The following is a 16,544-nucleotide window of genomic DNA, read 5'->3' as shown; positions in this document are numbered from 1 at the left end:
CAGATGCTTAACCAACTGAGCCACTCAGGCACCCCTTATTTATTTATTTTTTTAATATTTAAATTTATTTTTGAGAGAGAGAGACAAAGCCTGAGCAAGGGAGGGACAGAGAGAGAGGGAGACGCAGAATCTGAAGCAGGCTCCAGGCTCTGAGCTGTCAGCACAGAGCCTGATGCGAGGCTTGTACTCAACAACCGCGAGATCATGACCTGAGCTAAGGTCGGATGCTTAACTGACTGAGCCACCCAGGTGCCCCTTAAATTTTTTAAAAATATTTTTTACTACTGTATTTCTTTATGTAAAATTCTGGGCAGGTGATCCAGTCCTGGTGCACTCCATGGTTTCAGGAATGTGTTCCTTCTATCCTGTGGCATCACTTTACAAGGTTTCTATTCCCAAATTTGCCTCATGGTCCACGATGGCAGCAGCCATGTTCTAGCTAGCAAGATAGAGGAAGGGATTAAGAAGGGGCTAAGAGTGCAAATTCCAGGAAACTGACTTCCAACACCGTACTTACATTTCATTGATTGGATGTATAAGAAGTCAGGAGGTACACTCTTAAATCTTGATGATACACCCAGCAGGTACAAATACTACAAGCTGGGGAAAAAGACAGTCAGATATCGGGGAGATGAGTGAATCTCTGTGACAATGGATAAAGCAGGAAGTGGAGTCAAGATGGACCCACGATTTTGGCTTTGGTCAGAGGGTTTATGATGGTGACATTATTAAAGAGAATACTGAAGGAAGAAGAGCTTTGCAAAGATGATAATAAATTTAGCTCTAGGCTAACTCAAGGCATCTGTGGGATATTCATGGAGATGTCCAACAGGCAGCTGGATATATGGATCTGGAATTGAGGAGAACAGTCAGGACTAGAAAATAGATTAAGGAACTGCCACCATCTAGGTAATCGTGGAAGCCTTGGAAGTGGATGATACGGCTACTAAGTTAGAGAAGTGTAAAAGGAAGGCCAAAGAGAACCTCTGATAAAGTTGCATTTAATGTGGCTATCAGGGTGCCTGGGTGGCTCAGTCGGTTAGGTGTCTGACTTCAGCTCAGGTCATGATCTTGCAGTCCCTGAGTTTGAGCCCCTTGTTGGGCTCTGTGCTGATAGCTCAGAACCTGGAGCCTGCTTCCGATTCTGTGTCTCCCTCTCTCTCTGCCCTTCCCCTGCTTGCATTCTGTCTCTCTCTCTCTCTCTCTTTCTCTAAAATAAATAAACACTGATGTAGCTATCATGGGGATGATGGTGAGAGAAGAGAAGGGAGATTATCAAAGATGTATTTATTTTGGGGAACGCGCAAGTGGGGGAAGGGCAGAGAGAGGGGGACAGAGGATCTGAAGAGGGCTCTGCACTGACAAGCCCACAGCAGCAAGCCCGATGTGGGGCTTGAACTCACAAACTGCAAGATCATGACCCCAGCTCAACCGACTGAGCCACCCGGGTGCCCCAGGGAGATTATTTCAGAAGAGAGATTAAAGAGAGGTCAGAAGAAAAAAAGGAAATCCTGATACGTGTGGAGTCAGAGGCCTTATCGGTTACTTAACACTGTGTAACAAACCACTTCAAACCTTCGTGGCTTAAAACAACAGTAGTTTAAGACTCTTTTGATTCTGTGGGTTTTCTGTTCTTGCCTGGGTTCACTCGTGTAGTCAGCTGGGGGCTGTGGCCGGGGTTCGAAGATGGTCCCATTCACATGCCTGGGGCTTTGGTGCTGGTCAATGGCTGGGCCTCTCTCTCCATGTGGTCTCACTAGCCCAACAGGTGCTGCATTTACCAGCTGTGTGACCTGGGGGCAAGCTATTTAAAATTTCCAGGCCTCAGTGGCCACATCTGTAAAGTGGTGAGAGTAATATCTGTTGTATCACAGGGTGGATATGAGGATGAAATATAAGATAATGTCTGCAGGGCCCTCAACCTTGTATGTAGGGGGCACTTAGGAAGTGGGAACTCTGTATATGTATATGTACTATGTGCATCTGGCTGTACGCATAAAATCAGATAAGATAAACGTGTGAGTACATAGTCTATAAAGTATAAAAGAATGTTAGATGACCATATTGGGCAAGTCTAAGAAACAATTGCGTCCTAATAAGAGAAGGAATTTGTATAGTGTGTGTGTGTGTGTGTGTGTGTGTGTGTGTGTGTGTGTGTATAAGGGGTATGGATGGTGTTAAGGAAGAGGCATTTTATTTGATTTTTATTTAATCCTCTGTTGGTTACCACTATCATGGTCAAAAGCTGTGTAAAGACTGGCAGTGAATTCTCATATAGCTTTTTCTATTAGGAAGTTTATTAATGCGGAGAGGAGTTTTAATCATAAATGCTTGGATGAACAGATTTTTCTCTTTAAGAAATGAGTATTTGAATTCTGCAGTCTTAAAATTTGACAGCATCTTTTTAAAAATCTAATAAAAAACATGACAGTTAAACATATTCATAGTTTATGGTTCCCAGTATATACAGCTGAATGACTAAATTTTTATTTCTTTCCAAGGCAAACCAAACAGTAGTCTTTCAATTTTAGTTGCTTTTTTAATCATTAACATTTTAAAGTTTAACTTTTAAAATGTAGTATAATTTTTTCCATGTATGCAAAGGCATGTAAATGGGTTGAGTGTGGCATATAAATAATAGTAAAGATTAACAAGCATCTATGTGTTCACCACTAAGCTTATGAAAAAAATGAAGAAATAGGTAATAAATGTGTTTTCTTTTAGTGATTTAAAAACATATTTTAAGTTAAATTTTAATAGTAAAATTGAGAAATGATCAAAAGTGATGTATATTTTTTATTGGTAGGATTTTTAAAAAGAAGGAGATGGAAATTTGTTCAGTATAAAAGCTCCATATTTAGTTTCCCACCACATTGCAGAAAAAGAATATGTTTATGTTCTGCTTCTCTGATGAAAAATAACACCGGTCTTAAGCTTTCAACATCTAAAAGACTCATGGTTACTCCCTAAATGTGTTTATTTCCAATGATTCAATTTAACAAACACAGATTGAGCTCCTGCCGAATGCCAGGCTTCGTGCTAAGTACCAGGGCGGCAACGTGATGAAGGGTCCCTCCGCTCAGGAAGGGGAGGGTGGAGACCTAGAAACAAATAACTGTCCAGAATGGTGTGGCTGGTGTGTATAAAGTACTGCAGGGCATGAACGATGAGGATGCGGTAAATTCTGCTTGGGATGAAGGACGTGGAAAGCCACAGGAAGCCAGTGTCTGTATTGCTGATTCACCTGCCTAACCCTCTCTGTAGACCACCTTCACCTTTGTGCCCCCAGCACCCAGTATAGGGCCTAGATGGGCACCCAGTAGGCGCTCCAGGAATGTCTGTAGGGTGAATAAATAATTTGGACCTTGACAGATCATTAGGAGTGAGGCAGAGAAAACAGCGTGCACAAAAGCATATTTATTACTGTCCTTCACACATTTCCTTGGCAATTCAGAATAGAGCACTGTTTTTTATGCTTTAAACATTCTCTTCTCTGTTCTTTATGTAGGATATTGACAGCACAGATCGAGACAGATGGTGTGAATATATTATGTATCGAGGGCTGATCAGGTGAGCATAGGTTTTTGACTGTTGTTGTTTTATTATCTCTTATGACTGCGATCTTTTGGGTCTATCCTGGAAGGAAAAAACTTTACAGACGTCATTTTGTGACTTTTTATACACATTGATTTGGCTAGTTACACGGTTTAACCATTTTTTCAAGGCATGGTCTAATGATATAAGAAAGAATAAATGACAGAGTAAATTAAGCTTGATTGTATAAAAAGGATACTGTGTAAGTTATTAAGCATGAGAAACACATATTAACACATGTTAGGAATGCTCCCAGTTTTGACTATATGCATGGTGGGAACATCATGGACCATGGAATAAGTTGAATTCCAGCTTTGCCAAGTTCTAATCATGTAATTTGGGATAGGTTGACTCACTTGTTGGAATCACTACTATATTGTGGTGAGATCTCTAGGTAAGTTATATTTTTTAAAAAATCACCCCATATCAAAAAGTGAATACTATCCACATATGCATGTATTAGGGTATGTATATTCCAAAATAATATACCTGAAGGATCTTAAAATTCAAATATGGAACTTTGTAAATCCGTTTTGAAAGTAGTATTTCCTTTAAAGAAGCTGAAGCAGTTTTAATACCAAAAAAGGGACTAGTCCTTTATTCTTGGATTCACTCATTTATTCAACAAGTATTTATTAAATGCCTGTTATGTGCCAGGCATTGTTCTAAGCAGTGAGGCTGTCACAGGAACCAAACAGAACCCTTGACTACCATACAGCTTACATTCCAGTGGAAGGAGACAGAAGGTAAGCACCTAAGAAAGAGAAGGGCAGGTGGTGGTAAATGTGACGAAAAGATGAGTGAGGCCAGGTAAGAAGGATGGGGATGGAGCATGCAGGCTGAGGGGTGGCTGTGGTGTGATCTTTAGGGTGGGCAGCAGCCTGGAAGACATGAGGAAGGTCACCTGCGTATATCCTGTGACGAGCACTGCCAGCAAAGGGAAGAGCAGGTACAAAAGTTTGAGTGGCGCATGCCTGGTGTTGGTTGCCAACAGTGAGGGGGCCAGCGTGGCTAGAATAGAGAGAGATGGGAGGTGACATGAGAGAGGTAAATGGGGACAGATCCTGTGGACAGCGGATCGATTCACAGGTCCCTCCACTTACAGGGTTCTTCAGTGGAGGGAACATGCTGGAGACAGTCCCCGAAGCTCACAGCTCTCTCCTGCTAGTACACAATCTGTTTGGAGATATTTGGCCCGAGGTCCCTAACTACCCTCCTTGGGAAAGTGCTGGGAACTCTGGTGTGGGCTTCTATGAATGGGCCTCCCTGGGCCTTTGACCCTCCTCCGCACAGAGCACTTCATCACCCAGAGGTGTCCTGGCATTGGCTACCTGGTGAAGTTAGGGGCGATGTTGAACTGATCACCCCTAAGTAACATTCTAAGATCTGTGGTCCACATTTATGGAAGAAAACAGTTGCCTTCTAGGGATGATACAGAATCACAGGGTCAGCTTCTCTCCCGTTGGAGACATGGCTTGTTCAGTGATGAGTCATAGTCTGGTGAAAGCAAACCATTATGTCCAACTGTTCTTTACCTTATTTGTCATTCAACAAGTATTGGTGGAACATAATGTATGCGGAACACCAGGGGTATAAGTAGTAAATAAGACAGAGAAAGATCTGTCCCCTGGCAGGAGAAAGAAACACAATAATTCCATGAGGTTGTATTTTAGGAAGTGATGAGTGTGGTGGGGAAACATTGAGCAGGGTAAAGAGTATCCAGAGTATGGAGGTGGGGTGCCATTATAAGTAGGGGATTGGGTAGGTCTGACTGAGAAGGTGACATTGGAGCTAAGATTTAAAGCAGTGGACCATGTGGCTATCTGAGAGAAGACCCCTCCAGGGACTAGCTAGTGTAAAAGCCCAAAGACAGAGTGCCAGATGTATCTAAAGAAAAGTGAGGCTAGGGGGGCTGGAGTGTGTGTAGCTAAATGGAGGTGGGAGAAGAGGTAAGGGGAGTATATGGGCAGGGAGGAAGGCAGCAGGTCACAAGTTCTGTGGACTCTAATTAAGAACTTTGGCCATGACTTAATATAATGGTGACCTTTATTAGGTCCTGAACAATTCTACGGGTTCATATGCTTACTGGGGTGAGACAAGGAGTTGCTTGAGATGTCAGGATCATTCTGGTTACACTAATAACTCAGAAACTCCAAGAGGCCCAGAACATGCCCACATGGCTGCAGGACAGACAGGTTGACTATTATTTTGGGGTTTCCAAAGGGTTAAGGTGGGGGAGGGAGATGCTAAAGTATTAGTTTTGTAACATGTATATCAGATTGAAAACATTGTTTCTGTTTACATTCATATCAAAGTGGTCGTTTTCATGGGAATTTCTAGAAAACAGTTTATGATATAGACCGAAATAGGTATAAATTGAAGTTGTAATATTGTTAGTTGCCAAGGAAAAGTGCTGTTTATAATACCAGTGCCCATAATAGCTAATCATTTGGCTATGTATACTTGTGGCCCAAGACCTTTATCACCTTTCCTTGGAAGAGTTAGGGAGCAGATTTTTATATATAAATATTTACACATATATGCTAAATATAGCTGGGTGGCTTAAACAACAGAAATGTATTTTCTCACTGTTCTGGAGACAGAGAGAGTGGGCACACGTGCTGTGTGGTGTCTCTTCTTAAAAGAATGAGAGTCCTATTGGATCAGGGTCCCACCCCCTGTGACCTCATTTAACTTAACTACTTCCTTTGAAACCCCATCTCCATATAGGGCTATATTGGGGATTACAGTTTGACATATGAATTCAGGGGATGATACAAACATTTAGTCTACAACAGATGGAAATGTAACAGAACTAAAACCAAAAAAGTCCTAAAATGTATATGAAACCACAAAAGACCCTAAATAGCCGAAGCAGTTTTGAAAAAGAAACACAGAGCTGGAGGCGTCACAGTTCCAGACTTCAAGTTATATTACAAAGCTGTAGTGATCAAAACAGTGTGGTCCTGGCACAAAAACAGACACATAGATCGATGGAACACAACAGGAAATCCAGAAACGAACCCGCAACTCTATATGGTCAATTGATCTTCAACAAAACAGGAAAGAATATCCATTGAGAAACAGACAGCCTCTTCAACAAATGGTGTTGAGACAACTGGACAGTGACATGCACAAGAATGAAACTGGGCCACTTTCTTATACCATACACAAAAATAAATTCAAAATGGATGAAAGACCTAAATATGAAACCTGAAACAATAAAAATCCTAGAAGAGAGCACAGGCAGGAACTTATCTGACTTTGGCCATAGCAACATTTTTCTAGATATGTGTCCTGAGGCAAGGGAAATAAAAGCAAAATAAAAAGCTTCTGCACAGCAAAGGAAACAATCAACAAAACTAAAAGCAACCTGCTGAATGGGAGAAGATATAGAACATACTTGCAAATGACTTATCTGATAAAGGGTTAGTATCCAAAACATTATATAAAGAACTTATAAAACTCAATACCCCAAAGACAAATAATCCAACTAAAAATGGGCAGAAGAAATGAACAGACATTTCTCCAAAGAAGACATCCAGATGGCCAACAGACACATGAAAAGACACTCAGTATCACTCATGAACAGGGAAATGCAAATCAAAACTACAATGATCACCTCACACCTGTCAGAATGGCTAAAAGAAAAAACACAAGAAATAACAAGTGTTGGCAAGAATATAGACAAAAAGGAGCCCTTTTGCACTGTTGGTGGGAATGCAGACTGGTTTCCAGCCACTCTGAAAACAGTATGGAGACTCCTCAAAAAGTTAAAAGTGTAAGTACCCTACGATCCAGTAATCATATTTACCTAAAAAATACAAAACACTAATTCAAAGGGATACATGCATCCCTATATTTACGGCAGCATTATTTATAATAGCCAAATTATGAAAGCAGCCCAAGTGTCCATTGATAGATGAATGGATAAAGAAGTGGTGTATATGCACAACGGAATAATATTCGTCCATAAAAAGAATGCAATTTGCCATTTGCAATGATGTGGATGGAGCTAGAGGGCCGAGAAAGACAAATACCATATGATTTCACTCATATGTGGAATTTAAGAAACAAATAAAAAACAAGCAAAGAAAAAAGAGAGAAAGGCAGTCCCAGAAACAGACTCTTAATTATCGAGAACAAACTGATGGTCACCAGAGGGCAAGTGGCTGGGGGAGGGGGGATGGGCTAGACAGGTGATGGCGATTAAGGAGGGCACTTGTCATGATGAGCCTTGGCTGATGTATGTAAGTGTTGAACCCCTAGATCGTACACCTGAAACTAATATTACACTGTATGTTAACCATCCTGGATTTTAAAATTTAAAAATACCCAAGTTAATGAAGTTAGGGATTACTGTTTTTCAGTTTCTGTCCATAAGACCAATTCTGTAAACGTTATCTCAATCATCTGCACTCAGTCAAGCACTTAATAAAAACTTATGGACAATGAGAAATCCCTTGTTTTAGTAGATGATTTGGATTGTCAGGTTCCTTATCTTCAAGGACTTTTAGAAGGACCTTGAAGGCAGTGTCCATGAAAGGAGTTAGAACGTTGATCTTAGATATTTGAGCAATAAAAAACCCTAGATTCACTGGACAGAGTGACCTAGAATTACAGGGTACCGCACGGATTTGGGACCTGAGCTTAGTAAACACGTCAGCCTGTCAGACAGCTTCCACCCCATTCCGATGCTGCCGTGGCTCTCCTTTTACCCTTCGTGGTGTGCAGACTTGCTGCCTCTACTTGTCTCAGCTCTGGGTTCCTGTCTCTATTTTGTACGTAGGTACGGGTTTTGTTTTAAATGTTTCTCCTATTACTAGTCTGGCTCAAGCCCCCACCAGCATTCACCGAAATTATTGCAGTGGCCTCCTACCTGGTCTCCCTTCTTCCCCCCTTTCCCTGGAGTCTATTCTCTACACAGTAGCCACTGCATTTCTGCACAGAATGCCTTGGATTGCCATCTCACTGTCGGAAAAATATCTGAAGTCTTTCCAGTGGTCTGCAAGGAAAGTTGTATCGTCTACTATCCCCAGCACCCATCCAAACTCACCCCCAAGGTGTTTGCCCGTAGGCCCTCCACTCTGGTCATTGTGGAACTGGCCCTCAAAAAAGCCAGGCACATTCTCCTTCGGGATGTTTGCATTTGCTATGCCTTTTCCCTAGAGCGCCCATCCTCCAGTATCTGTACGGGGTTGCTCCTTTGCTTCATTCAAACTTTTGCTCAAATGGCACTCGGTCAGAGCAGTATGCTGTGAGCATTTACTCTAAGATAGCAGCCTCTGCCACTGAGCATTCCCTGTCCTCTTTACTCTGCTTAGTCCCCTAGGGGACTTCGGCCTTTTCACCACCTGATAGAGTGTACACATACATATTTAATCTGTCCTCCTCAGCTAGAACGAAAGCTCTATGAAGGCAAGGGCCTTGTTTTGTTCACTGTTTATCCCCAATACCTGGAACAATGCCTGTATGTAGTAGGGACTCGATACATATTTGTTCATTGAATAAGTGAATAACTGAAGCTGATAGGTATTTTTTAGAGAGACCAGATATAAATAAAATAAAATAAAATAAAATAAAATAAAATAAAATAAAATAAAATAAAAATACAATACAATAAAATACAATAAAATAAAATAAAAATGAATTCTTGGTTGCTTATGGTTTCCATCTGGGCTTCTCTGTAACTATTTGGATAATACCTATAAAATGCTTTGATTTCCTGAAGAACTGACAGCTCTAAGCAAAAACAGGATGTGCAGTTTTTTTCAGACATACAAAATCTTTTCTATTAGACTTGTAAATGTGGATGAAAATATGCATGTGATATTTGAATTTTAAAGGTAAGAAAGAATTTAGGCATATGCTGCTGTCATTGTGGAGAACTTTTCTCGATGCAAAATATAATCGTGTGATAGGCAATTTGTAGAGACAGAATATTCATTAGTGTATGTTTAGTTAATTAAGCCTGGGTGCATGTTCCTTATTCATTTATATAGTAAAAGCAATGTTTTGATAAATATTTGGAGTAATAAATCAAGCTAATTGTAGTGATGTACAGAGTAGAGTTATAAATGGGAAACTGGCTTAATAATGCAGGTGTTATCTATTAGATCTCATCAGATTTCTATTTGGTGATAAAACCTTTACAAACCATTTCTATTTCTGCCACAGATTGGGCTATGCAAGAATCTCCCGTGCTGAACTGAGTGATTCTGAAATTCAGATGGCCAAATTTAGGATCCCTGATGACCCCATTAATTATAGAGACAACCAGAAAGTAGTCACAGACCAGAGGGCAGTTCCTAAGGAAATTCATTTCAATCCTAGGTGAGTGAATTCTTTCATGTTGTTGACTACAGTTGAGGCACCACATCCCCTCTACAGACCTAAATACTATCTCACAATGAGCTCTGAATTATGTATGGTTCTAGAGGTTCATTCAGGTAAGGGATCTCATGGTAAAAAAGATACTATCCCACTTGGGTTGAAGTTATGGTCCCTGCTTTCTGGGATAGAGAAACATGTTATGGTCTCAGGCTCAGGTGAAAAAGATCACATTGGCATCCTCTTCATCACCATCACCATCAACACCATCACAACAGCGAATCTGTGAGTGTTCTGTGTCCCAGGCCCTGTTCTAGGTGCTTTGGGTATTACCTCAACTAATCGTCATTGGGTTGGTACTCTTGTTGTCCTCATTTTATAGGTAAGTTCAGGCTGAGGAACATGAAGTAACTTCATTAGGGTACATAGCTAGTGAGTGACAGAGCTAACAACTGGGGAGGAAGCCTGTTAGCATCGTTAGGTTGCTGAGATTCTCAGCTCTGGCTGCATGTGCCACTCACGTGGAGAGCCCCACCCAGACCGACTCAGCAGGACCTCTTCTTGGTGGTGTCGGCTTTGAGTTTTACAAAATCGTTCCCCGTTATTCAGACGTACAATTAAGACTGAGCCTGCGGAGAGTGGATAATTCGTTTTCACCACAGAGATTCTAGCATGCGAAATATATTGGATTCTGTTTAGTTCTGAATAGAGGTTATCTGAGAAATCTATTTGCAGCAAACTATGTGCTTTGGAGTATGTGCTCTTTTTTCTTCCTATGACTAGATAATGAGAAGAAATGTTTGCATAAAACCAAAGCCAGAACATATCTATATATGTTATTATTATTTGATATATATACTACTTTTACCAGCTAGTCATTATGGAAACTTCTCAGACTTCATTTTTTTTGCCTGGGTCGGGGGGGGGGGGTGTGGTGTTGGTGATGGAATTTATCCATTTTCTTTTTCTTTGTTGTCTCTCCTTACAACAAGAAAAAACTGTACCGAAGTATAGGGAACACATGTAAGAAGAGCTACAGTCAAGTCTTTTTTATTTTTTATTTATTTATTTTTTTTTAAGAGAGAGAGTGAGGGGCAAGGATAGAGGGAGAGAGAGAGAGAATCCCAAGCAGGCTCCACACCCAGTGCAAAGCCCAACGTGGGGCTCGATCTCACGACCATGAGATCATGACTCGAGCGGAAATCAAAAGTTGTATTCTCAACTGACTGAGCCACCTGGGCGCTCCATACAACCAAGTCTTGATTGCTTGCATTACTGTTTGATCTCATCCCTAGTGTGTGAAATGTGCTCATGAACAGCATGGGCTCTGGGGTCAAGCTACCCGGTTCCAATCCTCACTTTTGTCAGAAACAGCTGGGTAACTGCAGGCAAGTTGGCTAATCCGTCTAAGCCTCAAGTTTCTCACCTGCAAAACGGGAAAAATCGTAGCACCTACCTCCTAAGGTTATTTGAGGTCTGACCGACACCTAGAGCTCTTAGAATAGTGCATGGTGATACATGTGGGTTTTTTCCTGTTCATACATTTGCGCTGACCGTGTGCTCTTGGCACATTTCGATAAAATTGTTTAGAAAAAAAAATAGTGCATGGTGAGTGCTTATTAGGCAGTAGATACAATAGCAACAGTAATATTTATAGTAGTTGCGGTAGAAGTGAAATAGAAAGTTTCCTTCCTTTTGTCAACTGAGGTGGCTTCTTATATGGAAGCTAGAAAATCTAGGAAGGAAAAAGGTCTCCCTGTTTCCTTATTCTCATATACCAGGAGTATGGAGAAGTCCAAATAAAATATTTTTAGCTAATCACAACTGCAGACTGATCCAAACCACCTGTGAAGGGAGCTAGATCTGTTTTCGCACTCAGTTTAATCATGAAAATAACAGAAGCATAAGTAGAAAGCGTGTCTTAATTTAAAAATTCCATATATATATATATATATATATATATATATATATATGAAGATGTATTAAATAAAGTCAACGAATACTGAGTTCACCAAAAATCCCATTCTTTAAGTCAACAAGTACTCATTGCCAGGCCTGAGGCCAGGCCTGGTGCTAGATACTGAGGACAAAATGGTGAATAAGACCAAATTTTTGTCCTATGGAGCTTATGTTCTACTGGGGAGACGAGCAATTCAGAGGTTATCACTGGTAATAGTTTTGGTGCATCTCTGCTTTTTATGTGCATATATATCTATATATCACACAATTATCCCAACTTTATAAATGTATGAATCATATATGTATATGTGCATATGTCTGTATAGTCATTTTATGTATTAACCTGATTTTTTTCATCCAAACACTATATGATGAGCTTCCTTCCATAACAATATATTCTTCTGAAAATATTTGTAAATGCTTCCATAATATTCCATTATATGGATGTACCAAATATAGCTAACCAAATGAGTTGTTTTTGCTCATTTATTCTTTTCATTATTATAAGAAGTCTTCTGGGGACTCCTAATTATAACTTTGGGTGCATCCTTGATTACTTCCTTAGGACTCAGTTCTAGTCATCGCAGATCAGAGGTGCTATTTTAATATTCCTTATTATTGTTTTGAGATGACAAATTAAACAGACCTCCTATCTCCTGTATTATGGAGGTTATTTGGATGCTGTGATTGCTGATGAAGAAAAGGAAGTCAGTGGCTTCATTTGCTCATGTCTTAGGTTCCTTTCTAGTGCCTTTTATATTTCATCATACCAACAAGAGCTATAGAATTAATTATTCATCAGTAAAGTAAGCTGTTCTTCTGTAGCATCTGTAGAAGACTAAGAAGTTGAAATTGCAAGTAGATTGCACGTGCATTAATGTAACATGAATAACATTTCAGGTTTCATGATCCCCTCATCCATAAAATGGATATTTTGCAAACTGAACACTAGAGAGAAAATCCAGGCTTATTTTCCGCCAATGTTATCAGCTAATAATTCTTAAACGGTTGTGCTTTTGGAATGATTCATATACATGGAAAGAGGACTTCAAAGGTTAAAATTTTAGTCTGCCTTTCCCATATGCATGAATCCTTTTTTATGTCTTCATTTACTGATTTGTAAATTGATCACATCTCTCTTGGTTTTATGATAGGTAAGTAAAACCAAAGTAGATTATGGTTAAAATTTTATATAAGAATGTACCTTCGTGAATGGTTTTTACATGTCAGTTACATGTCTTTTTGTTTGTTTGTTTTGTTTGTTTTTGTTTTTTAGATTTGGATCCTATAAAGAAGGACACCATTATGAGAACGATCACCATTTTCATATGAGTACTCCCAAATACTTTTTATGACCTATTTAAAACAGGATTCATTGACTGAGCAAGTCTGTGGAAAACAAAAGTATATAAGAAGAGAGGTGCATGAAAATGGGAAACTACACACAAAGAACCTCAGTTTTGAAAAAATATGGTATTTATGCAGTGGGAAATTCTATCAATTTATTTAAATATCTTACTAAATAAAAGCATTTCTCCAAATTGCTTTTCTTAAATTTCTGATAAAATATAGAATGTGGGGTAATAGAAAGTTTTACTACTAGAGACAAAAGAATAAAAAATGCCTTACCTTTTTAATGCTTAAAATAGAAAAATTGATTTACTGATGAGCTAGAAGGACTACTTACAAACATTAAATCCAGACTTATTTTCCTCCTGGGACAAAACAAGGAAAAAAATGTTTAACGATTAAGTCTAATTGTTAGAAGAATAATGTGTCCATATAACTGTTGTTGACTCATCAGGAGAAGCATGCCCATCACCATTCTTCCTGGAGCTATGATAGAATCATCTGTCTTTTCTCTCATGGCTGTACATAACTGTGGTGTTATCTCCAGTCAGGCCCCGGCTGTCAAGGAGCACACCTCAGCACACAGGTCCCACAGAATGCATTTTCTCCCCTAGAACCAAGCAGGTAGGTGATGGAGAGAATCCAGTCCAACAGCACCATCTCTGTGGGGAATAGTAATTGAAATGTTCATGGGGGCACATTTCATCTTAGAACTGGAAAGGGCCCTAAATCTTGTTTTATCTTTTGGGATACAGATCAAAAAATATGAGAGAGAAATTCAGAGGTTTTATGTCACAACCTAAGGGGCTTCCTTACATCTATTTAGTAAACATGTACTGAGCACACTGCCATATTCAAAATATTATGTCCCTCGGGTTTTAAAATGTATCTACATGATACTTTCAGGGATCACGTCAATAGTTCATTACTAGAGCAGTTTTTCTGAATGTGTAGAATACCCAAGAATTTTTTTTTTTTTTTAAGGATGCATTTGAACTTAAATGACCATCAACTTAATTTAGACTGCTATATACTTAGGATGCTATATATGAACCTCATGGTAACACAAACCCAAAACCAATGACATAGACACAAAAAATAAAGAGAAAGAAAACCAAACATAACACTACAGAAACTCATCAATCACAAAGAAGGAGAGCAAAAGAGGAGGAAAGGAATAGAGAAGAACTACAAAAACAATCAGAAAACAATAAGATGGCAATAAGTTCACACCTGTCTGCTAGAACTTCACATACAAGTGGCCTAAATGCTCCATGCTCCGATCAAAAGACATAGGGTGGCAAAATATATTTTGAAAAACCCAACTCATCTGTATGCTTCCTACAAGAGACTCACTTCAGATGTAAAGACACATACCAACTGAAAGTAAAGGGATGTAAACACATTTACCACGAAAATGAAAGCAGAAAAAAATATATAGTATCAAACAAAATAGACAAAATCAGAGAAAACAAAAACTGGAGCAAGAGACAAGAAGGGCATTACATAATTATAAAGTGATCAATCCAACAACAGAGAATAACAGTTACAAAAATATATGCACCCAACATTGGAGCACCTAAATACATAAAGCAAATATTAACAGACATAAAGAGAGAACTTGATGGTAATACAAAAATGGTAGGGGACTTTAACACCCCACTTACATCAATGGGTAGATTATCCAGGCAGAAAATCAATAAGGAAACAGTGTCTCTGAATGACACACTAGACCAGATGGATATAACAGATATATATAGAACATTCTATCCCAAACCAACAGAATACACATTCTTTTCAAGTGTACATGGAACATTCTCCAGAAGAGATCACACAAGTTAAGCCACACAACAAGCTTCAGTAAATTCAAGAAAATTGAAATCATACCTGCATCTTTTTTTACCACAATGGTATGAAACTAGAAATCAACCATAAGAAAAAACCTGGAAAAAGCACAAACACAAACATGGAGTCGAAACATAATACTAAACAACCAATGGATCAATGAAGGAATCAAAGAAGAAATTAAAAGCACATGGAGACAAATGAAAATGAAAACACAATGGTCCAAAATCTTTGGGATGCAGCAAAAGCACTTCTAAGAGGGAAATATATAGTGATACAAGCCTACCTCAGAAAACAAGAATAAGTTCAAATAAACAATCTAACCTTCACATCTAAAGGAACTAGAAAAAGAAGAACAAAGAAATCCCAAAGTGAGTACAAGGAAGGAAATCATAAAAATCAGAGCAGAAAAAAATGACATAGAAATGAAAAAAAAAAACATAGAAAAAAATCAATAAACCAAGACCTCGTTCTTCAAAAAGATAAAGAAAATTGATAAACCCTTAGCCAGACTCATCAAGAAAAAAACAGAAAGGACCCAAATAAATAAAATCAGAAATTAAAGAGAAGTAACTATGACACTACAGAAATGCAAAGGATTATAAGAGAATAGTATAAGAAATTATATGCCAACAAATTGGACAACCTAGAGGAAATGGATAAATTCTCAGAAACATACAATCTTACAAAACTGAATCAGTAGGAAAATCTGAACAGACCAAATACTAGTAATGAAATTGAGTTGGTAATCAAAAAAACTACCAAAAAATAAAAATCCAGGACCACACGGTTTTACAGGTGAATTCTACCAAACACTTAAAAAAGAATTAACACCTCTTCTCCTCAAACTATTCCCAAAAATAGAAGAGGAAGGAAACCTTCCAAATAAATTCTATGAGGTAAGCATTACCCTGATGCCAAAACCAAACAAAGACACCACAAACCGCGCCCCCCCCCCAAAAAAAAACTATAGGCCAATATCCCTGATGAAATAGATGCAAAAATCATCAGCAAAATATTAGCAAATTGCATTCAACAATACATTAAGAGGATCATCAGGATCGAGTGGGATTTATTCCAGGGATGCAAGGATGATTCAATATGTTGAAATCAATCAGCGTGATATAACACCTCAACAAAATGAAAGATAAAAATCATATGATCATCTCAATAGATGCAGAAAATGCGTTTGATAAAATTCAACACTGATTCATGTCAAAAACTCTCAACAAAGTGGGTTCAGAGGGAACATACCTCAACATAATAAAGGCCATGTATGAAAAATCCACAGCTAATAACTCAATAGTGAAAAACTGAGAACTTTCCCTTTTAGATCAGGAACAAGACAAGGATGTCCACTACTCTTGCTACTTTTATTCAACATAGTACTAGAAGTCCTAGCCACAGTAATCAGACAAGAAAAAGAAATAAGAGGCATCTATATGGTAAAGAAGTTAAACTGTTAC

At 38.8% G+C, this 16,544-nt stretch overlaps 1 protein-coding gene across 1 annotated transcript in view; it reads left to right on the top strand.

The window, feature by feature from the left end:
• Window positions 1-13,382, top strand: part of CWH43 (cell wall biogenesis 43 C-terminal homolog) — a 55,651-nt gene extending 42,269 nt beyond the window's left edge. The window contains exons 13-15 of the mRNA XM_032592993.1: window positions 3,509-3,570; window positions 9,772-9,927; window positions 13,160-13,382. Coding sequence (XP_032448884.1) covers window positions 3,509-3,570; window positions 9,772-9,927; window positions 13,160-13,238 — 297 coding nt within the window. The 3' untranslated portion in view covers window positions 13,239-13,382. The remainder of the gene's footprint in view (window positions 1-3,508; window positions 3,571-9,771; window positions 9,928-13,159) is intronic.
• Window positions 13,383-16,544: the final 3,162 nt, after the last annotated feature.

This window comes from Lynx canadensis, chromosome B1 (genome assembly GCF_007474595.2).
Source record: "Lynx canadensis isolate LIC74 chromosome B1, mLynCan4.pri.v2, whole genome shotgun sequence".
NCBI lineage: Eukaryota > Metazoa > Chordata > Mammalia > Carnivora > Felidae > Lynx > Lynx canadensis.
The sequence above is the reverse complement of the archived record's forward strand: the minus strand, read 5'-3'. Positions and strand labels throughout refer to the sequence as shown.